The sequence below is a fragment of the Cololabis saira genome, chromosome 8 (assembly GCF_033807715.1).
Source record: "Cololabis saira isolate AMF1-May2022 chromosome 8, fColSai1.1, whole genome shotgun sequence".
Classification (NCBI taxonomy): Eukaryota; Metazoa; Chordata; class Actinopteri; order Beloniformes; family Belonidae; genus Cololabis; species Cololabis saira.
Genome location: NC_084594.1, coordinates 28,316,800 through 28,330,946, shown reverse-complemented (window position 1 = coordinate 28,330,946; position 14,147 = coordinate 28,316,800). Strand labels below are relative to the sequence as shown.

The 14,147-nt window shown below is 37.0% G+C and overlaps 1 protein-coding gene across 1 annotated transcript; it reads left to right on the top strand.

Annotated features, from left to right (window-relative positions):
* The first annotated feature begins 1,053 nt into the window (after positions 1 to 1,053).
* c1galt1lb (core 1 synthase, glycoprotein-N-acetylgalactosamine 3-beta-galactosyltransferase 1, like b) lies at positions 1,054 to 9,925 on the top strand. Its single transcript, XM_061727588.1, has 4 exons — positions 1,054 to 1,297; positions 1,550 to 2,016; positions 5,942 to 6,606; positions 7,203 to 9,925. The coding sequence occupies exons 2-4, from the start codon at positions 1,581 to 1,583 to the stop codon at positions 7,467 to 7,469; spliced, it is 1,368 nt and encodes a 455-aa protein (XP_061583572.1). The 5' UTR covers positions 1,054 to 1,297; positions 1,550 to 1,580; the 3' UTR covers positions 7,470 to 9,925.
* The last annotated feature ends 4,222 nt before the right edge of the window (positions 9,926 to 14,147 follow it).

Below are 14,147 nucleotides of genomic sequence, written 5' to 3'. Positions count from 1 at the left end.
AATTCATGCTAATCCTTTAATGCAAGGCCACCACAGTTGATAGTTACTCAAACTTACCTTGAAACCGCATAACTTGTCATGACTACGCCATGATCATCCTTGGCTGATCTCATAAGCCTCCCTTTCCTACAGGTGTCCTGTACTTTCTCAACTTTTGCTGTTTAGTGCGCATCTCGACGAAAACGACAAAAAATACCAAATAAATAAAAATCAAACCTGTGAGTTTGTTTTAAGCCGAGTTCAGGACTTCTGGGAAAAAAAAAAAAAAGAAAAAATGTTTCCCTTGTCTGCACACATATTAATGGTTAATACCATGCTGGTAAGAACCTAAGGGGAATATATGTGCATTTTTAATACATATGACTTATTTTTTTAATATGTCACATATATTTATGAATGAATGAAGTTTTAATGAAGTTCATTCAGTCATGACAACACCAAAAAAAAAACCTTGTGCACAGCATTAACATTTCATACAAAACCAAAAATGTGTGGAACAATGACTGAAAAGGCATAGGCTGAAGCAAACTGCTTATAAAAGCCTATCCTATATTAACAACTTTCTTTTTGTGGCTACCGACTCTCCAAAAAAACAAAAAGAGAATAGAAAAGCAAAGAAACAACAGAAAAGCAAAGAAACATTTACAGATAGTCAATTGCACTTATAAGCTTCAAAAATAGCTTTACAAACCATTTTCTTAAAAACCAAAAGAGAATTACATGTTTTTAAATTTATGTTGGCATCATTCCAGAGTTTAACTCCAGTAATGGGGTTAAACATATTTAACATATATTTATTTTATTAATATATACATATATCTATTCTATTAATATAGTTTTTTATATATATATATATATATACACACACACACACACACACACACACACACACACACACACACACACACACACATATATACATACTCATACAAACCCATTTTATTTTATTTATTTTTTTGGGAAGTGGGGGGATGAAAAAAAAAAAATAAACAAAAAAACTTGCTTTTGAGTAATTGTACCGGAAGTAACGGTTTCCTGACGGAAGACATCCGTCAGTCAGACAAGTTACATGCAGTTCAAACAACCGGGGCGGGGGGGCAGTTAGTTTTATCTTTTTGTTTCAGTTTTGCGGGACAGTGTCACTAGCAGCGAGCTGTGAGACGTCTCCGTGGGTCGTGTTTAGCGACATGGCGGTGAATAAGTGAAGACTGAAGTCAAACACACTAGCCTAGTTAGCTCCAGCGCCAGCCGTCCCGACGAGACACAGAAAATCATTAACTCGACTTGACTCTCTCTGGCAAGTGGTGTTTTTCTTTCTTCCTCAATGTTTTTTTTTTTCCGACACCCTTTTTTGGGCAGTCCGCTCGCTGATTCGTCCGACTGGGTGTTGACTTAAAGGCTGGATTATGGTTCCGCGTTAAATCGACGCAGACCCTACGGCGTAGGGTACGCCGTACCCTACGGCGTGGGGTCTGCGTCGGTGTGACGCGGGACCATAAATCAGCCTATAGTGTGTAGCTCTAGCTGAACTGTTGTTGTATCCCTGCAGGGACGGTGAGCTGCTCGGCTGCTCGGCTGCCATGGTGAGCTGCTGTTCCGAGTGCACCAACCACACCTCAAACTGGGCGGGACACTTGTGTCACTTGTCGTCAGCACAGTTGTTGGACTGTGTGTCCAGCTGGAAACCCTCACCGTGTCCGTGTTCTCTCTCTGTTCCCTCCCCACGCCCAGCTCCTGTCCGGCTGAAGCCCAGCTTGCCTGCCTGCCAGAGACTCCCCTGGTCCAGCATGAAGGCCCACGGGTCCAGGCTCTCCTTCTACGCGGGCTTCGCCGTGGGGACCTTCACGCTGTACGTGTTCCTGCGACAGGTGTGGTTTGAGAGGAGCGTGACGGGTCAGCAGCAGGCCGGCGGCTCGGCTCTGCTCCACGACCACCAGCACCAGGTGGAGGATGAGAAGACCATATGGAAGAAGGAGAGATCTGCTCTGTTTAACCTCAAACACCCCCACCATAGAGGTAGGTGACACGGAGGAAAGCGTGCTATTGTTTCTTAGTTGAGTCAAACTTCCAGTTGTACGGGTTTTAGTGTTCAGATGTTCATTATGGCAATAACTTGACAGGCAGGATTACCCCATAACTTAGTCCATGGGCCAGAGCCCAACATTTCACTTGTCAGTACCCAGAGGTGTCAAGTAAAGTACAAATACTTTGTTACCTTACTTAAGTAGAAATTTTGGTTATCTATACTTCACTGTAGTAATTATTTTTCAGACGACTTTTTACTTTTACTCCTTACATTTTCACGCAATTATCTGTACTTTTTACTCCTTACATTTTAAAAACAGCCTCGTTACTCTATTTCATTTAGGTCTTAAAAAAAAAAAACTATCCGGATAGAGTGAATTTGGTTGTGGTTGTTTCAGATGTTCTTGTCCAGTTTTGTTCTTACATCCGTTCCCTCAGATTCCTGCAACTAAACTTGGATGTACATTCCAATAAAGGTTAGGATAAATGATAACATGCCTCTGAAGTTTGACTTTTTGCACCATTACAATACTTATAGGCAACTAGTCATCATATCTCCTGCTCTCTGAAACACACGTTAATGCTCAATAGTACACATATATGGTTCTTTAATATATTTGCATTATACTAAGATGCATTCATTTTCAATGGCTTTTGTCCTTAATGGCTTTTTTCCCCCTTACATTACATTTACTTTTATACTTTAAGTAGTTTTGAAACCAGTACTTTTATACTTTTACTTGAGTAAAAAACTTGAGTTGATACTCCAACTTCTACAGGAGTATTTTTAAACTCTAGTATCTATACTTCTACCTGAGTAATGAATGTGAATACTTTTGACACCTCTGTCAGTACCACTCAAAGTGACAAAACTTACTTATGATTTTTGAAAAGATCCACGTTTATAGATGATATTTTGGTATGATAAGAGCTCAGAGGGGACCGAGCCTTCTCTGTTGCTGCCCCCAAGTTGTGGAACATTTTACCTCTGCACATCAGACAGGCCTCCTCACTGTCTGCTTTTAAAACTGACCTCAAAACCCACTTTTACTCATTGGCTTTTAACCCAGTATGAGACCTCGCTCTGTTTTTAGTGGTTTTATCTACAGTAATTTTATTTGTTTATTTAATTGTTTTATTGTCTTTTGCTGTTGATTGTTTGTCCTCTTATGTACAGCACTTTGTTTCAGCTGTGGTTGTTTAATAGCGCTTTATAAATAAAGTTGAGTTGAGATAACCCTTCCTGAGTGGCTGGCAGCTGTATCATAGTTATCAGCTCATGAAGTTACTCATCATGGACACATGAACTGACAGCCAATGACCAAAGTGCCTTGCTCAGCTGAACCACTTTTTCTTTTTCTTTTCTTTTATGCTTTTCTTTTGGAGTTCTGTGAAATGAATACATTGTAAAAACAGAACATTAGAAGGGGTAGGACTAGAAAAGTTTTTTGAAACTTCATCTTACACCCTTTCAAACAGGAAATAATTATTTACATATAGATTTGTCTCTTTAATTTGCTTTGTTTTGCTTATGGTTTTCTTTGTTTTTTTTTCGGTATATACATTTTATGTATTCTGATTGTTTTGTTTTTGTTTTAACCTGTTTGAATAAATAATTAAATGAAAATGAATGAAATGAAAACCCACCCCCTTCAGAAAATTACATTTTAGATGCTGCTGCATATCCTGGTTTAGACTCATGTACAGGATATCTGTCAATGTTTCACAATATTGTCTTTGGTATCGTTTTAAAGGGGAACATTGGAGCATTCATTGAAGCTAAGATGTGAATCTTTCTGACCAACATAGAGGTCACTGCAACTTTTTAAACTCTAAACAATGCACATTTTTACACAATTTTCGCCTAAATGATATACTATCTTTTAGCCCTGTGTCATCTAGACACAACAGAGACACAAAATACAAAAACTGGAATACTCACAGGATCATAAGGATTCAGGAAATGTATCACATCTTAGCTTGAATGAACCTTGACAGATATCCTGAGTCTAAACCAGGATATGCACCAGCATCTAAAATGTCATTTTCTGAACTTCATGAACTGATAACTATGACGCAGCTGCCACTCAGGAAGGGTTATCATACCAAAATATCATCTACAGACATGGATATTTTCAAAAAATATAAGCAAGTTTTGTCACCTTGAGTGGTACTGACAAGTGCAATTTTGGGCTCTGGCCCATGGACTATACCTACTGAAAGATCCTTCTGTTCTTTTGTCTGATGCACCATAAGAAAACCAGTGAACAGAATCAAATGTTAATACAAGCTTTTATTATATCATGCACAATGTTCTCCAGCCGGAGGAACACTTTTCTCAAACCACATAGGTAGGAGAGAAATGCACACTGTGGTCATCAATCCTGTCATATTTATACTGAAAAAGGGAGGTGTTTTGTACGTTATAGGAGCCAATGTTGACCCTTATCTGGAAGGCCAACTGCAGTGAAAGAAACTTAAACATGCCACACTTTCAGCCATATATTTTCTGTTGTCTATCTCTAATCCGACATGCCAACCCAGCAAAGATCTAGGACCTAAACCCAGAGAAAAACAGGAGGGAACCATCAATCTTAAACATCCGTTCTTCTCCACCGTCCTCACCTAAAGAAGGACTTGGCTAATCAGTCTAATCATAAAAACAGGAGGTGGATCTGCACTGAGAGCCACCATCACTGTACAATCTAATAGAAAAAAACTCATACTTTTAACAATTTCATAAAATCCTAACACTACATTATTATTATTTTAAAATAGCTTCAATAATTGTTGCACTTTTAGAAAACTCACCCTCATCCAGTGGTAGCATGCTTTCACCTAGGCTACATGAACCTTACATTTTACTATCAACTTTTGACCAATTTGGGAATGTTTCATAAATGTCTTGTGAATGAAAACGCTTTCTGTGATCAAACAGAGCTATGAAGACATCTGAGTGTTGTGAATGTGGGTAATTCAAATCCTAAAAGACTTTTTACAAGTATGCAACTATATTAGACCAAAAAAAAAAAAGAAAGAAAGAGGTACTGAAGGAGTGTACCGGTAGTTAGTGTGTATCTTGAGTTTCAAGACATATTTGTTTAGGAGTGTGGTAACTTACATACAATACAATTAAGAAAAAAAAAATGTTCATAACAGCCATAAAGCATGACCACTCGGATGAAAACAAATGCAAAATAGGCCTTAGTAAAAGTGCACCTGACTTTAAGCACAACTGAGCAGTCTGGTAAACAGAACTGGATATCTATTTATTTATTTATTTTTTCCCCAGTTCATCTGGAAAAAGTCAGTCTATCCTTTTATTTGGGATCAGTTTTTCAAAATGTTTCGTTAGCTCAGCGAGTAAAACCTTACTAAAATATTCATTTAACATTTTTAGAGAAATAAATATTTAAAAGTTTCAAGAATTCACAATGCTCAAATGTCTCAGATGTTTATTTCTATCATTATTTGCATGGTTTCAAATTACACACACAAAATAAATGTAAAATGATAAATTACATTAGTTACCTTCAGTAACATTGCACATGAGTATGTTCAGTTTTGTTGTAATTCATAAAAGTAGCTTCAAAGTAACTATGATGCTACCGCGCACATGTAAATGTGTTGATCCAATGAGTGAGTTATTTTTTGTGACCTCTATGTAAGCATAGTGTGCAAATATACATCTGCTATGTACCTGTGTATCTCATAGTTATGTGCTTCTTGCTTCACTTCAAACCATTCCTCATTGTTTGGTATTCGGTATGTTGTGGCATGTTCTGACACTTCCAATGAACAGCGCACACCAAATACTTCCCATTTTTATTTCCAAATCATTAGACCACCCTTTTCAGAGTATGATCTTGTTGTTTATAAGTGTAAATTGATTTAGATGTTTCTATCTCCTTACCAGGTGAAGATAGTCAAATGGCTGATGAGTTGTACAAGAAGGTGCGCATTCTTTGCTGGGTTATGACTGGACCGAACAACCTGGAGAAGAAGGCTCGGCATGTGAAGTACACGTGGAGTCGCCACTGCAATATAGTGGTTTTCATGAGCTCTGTGGACGACCCTGACTTCCCCACAGTGGGATTAGGCACAAAGGAGGGTCGCGATCAGCTTTATTGGAAAACAATCCGGGCCTTCCATTATGCCTATGAACATCATGCTCACGAGGCCGACTGGTTCCTTAAGGCTGATGATGACACCTATGTAATTGTGGACAACCTGCGCTGGATTCTTGCAAACCACACGCCTGAGGAGCCAATTTACTTCGGCCGGAGGTTCAAGCCTTACACCAAGCAGGGATACATGAGTGGAGGTGCGGGCTATGTACTGAGTAGAGAGGCTCTGCGGAGATTCGTGGAAGGTTTTAAGGACAAAGTGTGCACTCACACGACATCTGTAGAGGATCTGGCAATGGGGCAGTGTATGGAGAAAGTTGGGGTGCTGGCAGGGGACTCCAGAGACACTTCACAGAGGGAGACATTTCACCCCTTTGTTCCTGAGCAGCACCTCACTGCCAAGTTCCCAAAGAGCTTCTGGTATTGGAGCTACTGCTACTATCCCATCGCAGAGGCAAGTACAGCTTTCCTGTATTACCACAGGAGACTGATGTTTGCACATCACCCCCGAATAAGGAAGAAACAGACATCTTCCAAACTGTTTCATAGATTATCTTTCCATTCGTAGGCACTCTAATTATTTCCACTTTTTTTTTCTATCATGTTGGCAATCAAATTATGATTGCCAACAATTATAATTTGATTGTTTTTGAATTTGATAATTCGATTGTTATCTTTGTTGACATTCATGCATAACATGTAATATTAATATTTGCTCATTAAGATCCACTTCAAAGAAACGTAACATTTTAATTTTGTCAGAAACCGTTACATGCTTGTGAATGTTAATTTTTATTTATTTAAAAAAAAAGATTTTGCCAATGTTGAATGACAAAAGTAAGAGTAATGACTGTTTAAACAGCAATGCATTGTCAGTGATTATTAAATGTTTACCAAGTATTATCTCCCAAGACCACCATAAGTTTAGGTTTTCCACTGCTCTCTTCTAATGTAATTTCCTTTTATAGGTAGAGAAAATTTGATTTTTTTCCCCCACTGGATTATAATGTAGCAAAACTACATGATTGTTGTTTTTGTCTTTTACTTTAGGGTCCAAACTGCTGCTCGGATCTGTCGGCGTCTTTCCATTATGTAGATGCTGGAGGCATGTATTTATTGGAGTACTATGCCTATCACCTGCGTGCCTTTGGCTACAAATACCGGTTCCAGCCTCCAGCCCCAAATGGAATTGACCAGTCTTCTCAGGAGAAAAAGCAAGCAGAGGTGGATAATTCTTCCAGGACTGACCAGAGACAGGATGCAGATCACGCTCCTGCAGCTGGTAAAGAAGCTGCTGCGGCTCCAGCAGCCAAATGATACCAACACTGTGTAGGTGTGTTAAGGGAACTGATTATAAAGCAGGAAGTAAGAGTGAGTGTTTCTGAGTGATTGCCTATTGGTTCTGATAATATTGGCTCATATTTCTTTAAAGGCATAAAATTGGTCTGCTTTTAGTTTCCCTTCGTGCGAGTGCTTTGCCTGAGGATTCGTGACCTGAAGGACTGCTGGTAAAGTGAACTGTGACTGCAAGAATGCCCCTCAGGTTGAGATGTTTTGTATGACTTTTATCCATGTTTTTCATCTTTTTAAGTGGTTGTTACAACAAGTAATCTTTTTTATGGCAGGGGATACATTTCTATAAGCTGTGTTCACTTTGAAACTATAGTGAGTTGCTTATTTGATGTTTGATGTTTTATTTCCCAAATGTGTTTTAAACATTTTTATTTTATTTTTGTCCTTATTATTCCTAACTACTGCAGTCACACCCAAACTACCACTTTGTTCTTGACTTGCTGGAGTTGTTTGACTTCATTCCGTACACAGAGCGCTGTGTATCTGTTGGTGGGGCCCCGGTTGTGTGCTTGGAGCTGTTTAACATCATTCATTTGAAACATGTTAAAACATATTCGTTTTCAGATTTTTGGTCAGTAAGGTTTAGCATGAGCTACCTCTCAAAGTTGATGTTGGCTGTGTTCAAAAGGCTGTTTTTCTTTATAGAGGTAAAAGTAACATGTCAGTGTTGTGTGTGTGTGTGTATGTGGGTGGATGTATAACTTTTTATTGACATTTTCAGTCACATTTTATTTACATTTTGATAAATAAGATTTATCTCATATGAAGGACATCATATTTTTTTTCTTATTTGTGTTTGGATGACTTAGCAAGTGCCCATTGCTTTCAGATAATTGTTTATAATAATAATTTTTTTGCATTATTGTATGAAAAGTAATGTAATTAAGATGCAATTATCTAAAAGTTACAAATAATCCATTATTAATGGATAACTTCAGGTCTGTGATGTATGTATAAAAGCAAAGGTAATTTTGCTGCTTGGTACTATCAACGCAGAAGTTTCTTTGGCCTCAAACACTTAAATATTCATATGATCCCAGCATTCAGATACATAGATGTTATTAGACTTAGTTAACTCAGTGTCCTGTTTTATTAATTATGCTTGGCTCAAACAATGTAGCATAATACTTTCATGATATGTTTAAAATGCTCAGATTAGGTTTTCTAGAATGGTGTACCAGTGCACACTTGAGGGGTTAGGACTATATGTTGTACTGCTATTTGGTTAAACGGAGGAAAGAGATCAGTTGTTTTATCGAAGAGTATTTAATAAACTGGCCACTGAATGTATAGCCAACATGTCCCCTTACCAAAACAATGTAAAAACAGCAGTGTACGTAGTTCGCGGAAGAGCTTTGATGCACTTAAACTTCTTAATATCTTACAGAAATGTAGGGAGGCAAAGTCTAAATGATAACATTTCTGCAACCTAGCCAAAGATTCCTATGATGGAGGAGACTACTCTACAAGCAGATAAGATGTCATGTTTCTGTAGGTCTTCTCTGTTGCTTTTGTGGTGGTTAGATGAACTGGTTGAAGAAGTAGCGAGTCAAATTATGTTTTTTGTTTTTCTTAACAATGAAACTTGATCTCCAAATCACGCATCGCACAAAGCTGTCTGTCTTTACTAGCTGGATACACATGCTTTCCAGTTTCCCTGCTTCCTCCACCCCCAGTGAACTCATAAGCTTGTGCCTTGTAAACTGAGATTGTATGAGCCATCAGCTGCACACGTGACTTTGCACTGTGACATTACCACATTGAGGGGAAGTTGTAATATAATTAATGTTGGTCTTACAGTGAAATGTGTATGGCCTTTGGAGCAAGTAGATGACTGGTTTCATTTTCTTAACCCCCCCCCCCACCCCCCGATACTGCTTAGGTTTTAGCATATTTTGGATTGACAGGACCATTTGTTTTGTAGTACATGATTTATAGTTCAGTGCATTCACAATATTTGCTTTAGTAATTTGGAACCAGACAAAGGCCTACATTAATGCTATCGGAAACAATTATTTTGGCGTTTGTGAAATTTGAAAGCACTTTTGAAAGGAACTGTTGCTGTTTTTATCTTAAAACCACTTAAAGCCTTTTTCTTCACTGTAAAAATGTCTGAAATAACAATTGCCTATTACAATACAATGTATGTTTACACTTGGTTTATGGCTAAGTGCTAAGTTTTTTTTTTTTTTAGTGTTTTAAAACGGAAAAAAAAAACAAGTACTGAAATTAAAAAATGTCAGTCTTAACCAAATCTGCATGTTTTCCATAGCGGTTTATTTTGAAATGAATGAACCCTTGTTTAATTGACACGTTTGCTGGCTCAGACATCAACTACTACATCTGGTTTCCAGTGGGACTGATGCCTCATACACAGTTGTTGACAATCTTCTTAATATTAAAAATTTATCAAAGGGAAAGGTGTACAGTGGTATATTTATATGAAACATATTTATGTTGGCATTTCAATTGAGTCGGTATCCTTAGTGTATAAATGTATTTGTCCGTGTGAGCACCCAAAAGGTGAGTAGGATCATTTTTAGTGACTGGTACTTTAATCACTATAAATAAATGCATATTTTATTGTACCTCTTCTTGTGTTTTACATTTGTTTACAACATTCCCAGTGACAGTATCCATGCATGGTTAATTAAGCGTATTCATCTCTCTGGTTATATCCAATTTCCTACATTATCTTCCTGTACAATCACTTTGAGAGGTGGCAGCTGTCAGAGGTGGAACGTTTTAAAGTTTCTCACAGGAGGCTGTGTGACATCTGCATTACAGGAAGCGTTAGATCCTGTGAAAAGAAAAATAATAAAGGTCAAAACATTTAGAACTTTTTTTTTATATATAATTATTATTTGTAGAGAGGATGCAGGTCAAAGTTTCTTATCTCTGCTTGCTATGAACTTTAATCGACCTTCCCTCTTCTGCACAAACCTCTGTGGAAACAGACGGCCCCCTCCTGCTGTGCACATGGAAATATCTGCAACTAATATACGCACAGTCCATAAATACTAGGAACTGTGTGTACATTAGTTGCAGATATTTCAAGTTAAGCATTAGCATAATCACTAACAGAGGGCTTGTACAATGTGCTGCGACATTGGTATTTTAACTAAAATTGTGAAAGATTTTCTCCTTTTAACATTTTATAATATTTATAATCAAATATTTTGACACTTTAAGCCAACATGTAATAGCCAAATACCTCAGGAGAGCACATTCAGAACCCATTATTGATCAGAATTATTTGTTGCAATGTGAGAAAAATAAGTGTTCAAGCCGACAGGCTTATCAAAACACTTCAGAGGAGAGTCAGTATTTTATAATTCTGCCTTAGAAGTGTTTTGTACTAATTTAAGATTTTGTAATAATACAGTTCAAGAGTTTAAAAATACCAACAGATATTGTCATCCTGTATGAATTTATTAAGAGGAGTTTTTATATATAAAGTCATAAATATTCCTACAAAATAAAATTTCGAATAAAGTATGCAAGGAAGAAAAGTAAAGGTGTCAGTTGAATTACGTTTAGTTATGTAGCATCACTTACCTCTTTTTTGCCACAACAAATCTGCAAGGATGTGATCAATGGGATCTAAAAAGGACAATCCGAGAAAGTGTTTGCACCAAACTTTGATTTGTCACTAAATTAAACTAAATTAGTTTTATTCTTATCAACAGTACTATACTTGTGTTCTTCACAAACCATAACTCACTCCTCGCTGGAGTTTCGCTTCTGCGTCCCATCAGACCAACGAAGCTGCCGTAATCAGGGTCATAGAATATCTTCAACCCTGGATTTTGATTTACCTGGAAGCAGAGTCAAAAATACCTAGTTAGGCCTCGACATTTTACGCACCATTTTAAGCACCATTTTAAGTTTCTCAATCCAAATAAAAGGACTCATGCAGCAACTTGGAAGATACAGTAAGGTCTGGAGATCAGGATGCTACTTCTCTAAGGGATTTTGAGGTCTCATCTTTACTCCAAGACCTCACAGGAACCAGTAGAAGGACGGTCATCACAATCATGGAAGTAAGAGGGTGAAAGTTGGAAAGCCGCTCCATCACCCTGAAATGATATGCAGCCGAGCACATCACATTTGAGCTTTAAAAAAAAAAAAAAGATGTAACGATTCTATCATCAGCTTAAAGAAAACATTCTGCATAATAAATGCTTTCACAATAGTAAAGTATTTTAGATTTGCATATTTTTAACAAAAAACTTGACGGTTTCCAGAAAGGGCCAAACATATTCAGTGATAGCAAATAGCAGAAGAGAGTTGGAACCATTCCTTTCTTTTGGTTTCAAAGTTAAGTTTGACTTAAAAAAAAACAACAAAAAACCATAAAATACAAACATGTGGGTTGTCTGTAGTGCAGCAGCACTCATTAATCTCAGGGAATGCTTTATGAACTAAGGAGGTATACATAACTATGGTGGTTCATGAACTGTATTAAAGAATAAATGCTTAAGTGTTTAAAAGCATTTGCTTTTTTTTTTTGTTAAATCATAGCATATGAATCCACCTGTATTGCATTTGGTTTATGTGTGATCAATGTCATCTGTTCAAGGTCTTAAATAAATGGTTCTCCTGTTGCTTTTATTGTATTTTTGTAAATATTAAAGTATTTCATATTTAGCTAATTGTTACAAATGTGGAGAGATACATGCCACAAACTGTCTACATGGGGCACTTGTGGTTTGAGAACAGAAGCCTGAGAACAGGCTGGTAAGTAAAAGAGGACTTTCGGTGTAACAGATTGACGGGCATTACAGATATAAAGTGTTATTATCTGTAAATGTATTTGCAGATATAATGTATTCAGTCATTTCAGTTAACTTTAAAAAGACGCTATGTAACAAATAGAAAAGATCAATCTATAAATAATGTTTTATTGTTTTCTGAACACAACTAGATGGAACAACTGTCATTCAATGTAGCTTTATATAACTATAACCTATTGCAAACAAATGACAGTCTTACCTTGGCATGATTGTTGAGTGTCAACCAGTGATCATTCAGCGGTTCAAATGGCTTCAGGGGAGCTCAAGTTACAGTGTTTCTACACCCGCTCCATCCCAGTTATTATAGTGTTGAACTCATTTTTAACCCAATTAGCTCTCCACCCTCCACCCAAAGCATGTATCCCCACCCATACACACACAAGCACAAGTCCGCAGTCTTGCTAATCTGAAAAGTGTAATAATATTATAAGACTAGTAGGGACTAATGTGTAATTGGTGGTGGAGTTGTACATTTTATTCATACTTCTAACAGTAAATCATACATCATTCACCTCTATTTGGTAACTAGTGGGGAATGCCTCAATCAGAAAAGTGGGAACCCTCCAAGAAACTTCATCAACAGGTCACCGCTCTCAGCTCCATTTATTGCTCATAATGCATGGATTTACACTCTTTACACAATGACTTGTGACTATGTGAATGTGCTTATTTCTTTATATAAATAGGCAGGGATAGATGTAGAGGAAGGCTGTGGCTGGATAAGCTTGAGTTGATTCTATATAAAAGTAATGTAAATCTTCCACCGTGAGTGAGCTTGTTGGTGCATTTCATAGCATATTCTTAGAATATAATTACAGTTTTGACATTATTGCTGCACCATTCCAAGACTTTGGCAACATTGTAAATGAAAAAAGTTAAAACTATAAGCAATTTACCGTAAAAAGAAAGAAAAAAGAAAAGCCCTCTGGGTGTGTGTGTCAGGAAATGATGTGTCTAATGATTTAGGTGACGGGATTTGGATAGTCGCATCAGTACGCCCTTCATCCGGATGTTGATGTCATTGGCTGATCTGCAAGAGGTGTGTAAGAGCCAGAAAACTCCCACACTCTCTGCTTCAATAGTTAAGGAAATGTCGAGCACAAGCCATCCAACTGATCCCTTCCCTCAATGGACAAGAACGCAACACTTTAACACCTGAAATGTAGTCATCTTGAACTATAAAATGCATAAAGTTTCACGGCCAACAACTTATTTCTACAGCATAACACTACTGTGTTCATATCACTGATGGGGTACAAAATAGTATTAATCAGATATGTCATTTTTAACCGTTTTCTGTGTCTGGTGCTTATTTGATGAAATTAGTTCTGTTTGATTTTTTCTCCTCTGAATGTATGTTTTTTATATTTCTTTATTTACCACATAATTCAGCACAATATTTATATCCAGAGTGAAAAAAAACATGTTTAAATGTTTTTCTTTTGTACAAATCTCAATAGTAAGCAAGTGCACAAAACGTATTTGAATCTGCATTTGCTTGGGAAGAAAAAAAATATTTTGGTAATGATACAAATATTATATAAATGTAGTTAAATGAAGCATAAGCATTGCAGTAATTCTAATATTCATGATAGCAGATGACTGAAATCTTTAATGAATTTAAGAGCAGAGTATGTATTAAAATTGAAACCTCGGCTAATTTAAATTAAAAATACTTAATTAATCCACAAAGGAAAATTGATTTAATGGAAATTAATTAGATTGAACGTATTAAATACCCAATATTAACATCCTGCCATGATCGCATAATTATTTTTTTTTTGAGAAAAAGAGAGGAAAAGACACCAGAAACAAGTTGTCAACACCGACACAGGATCACCATCTT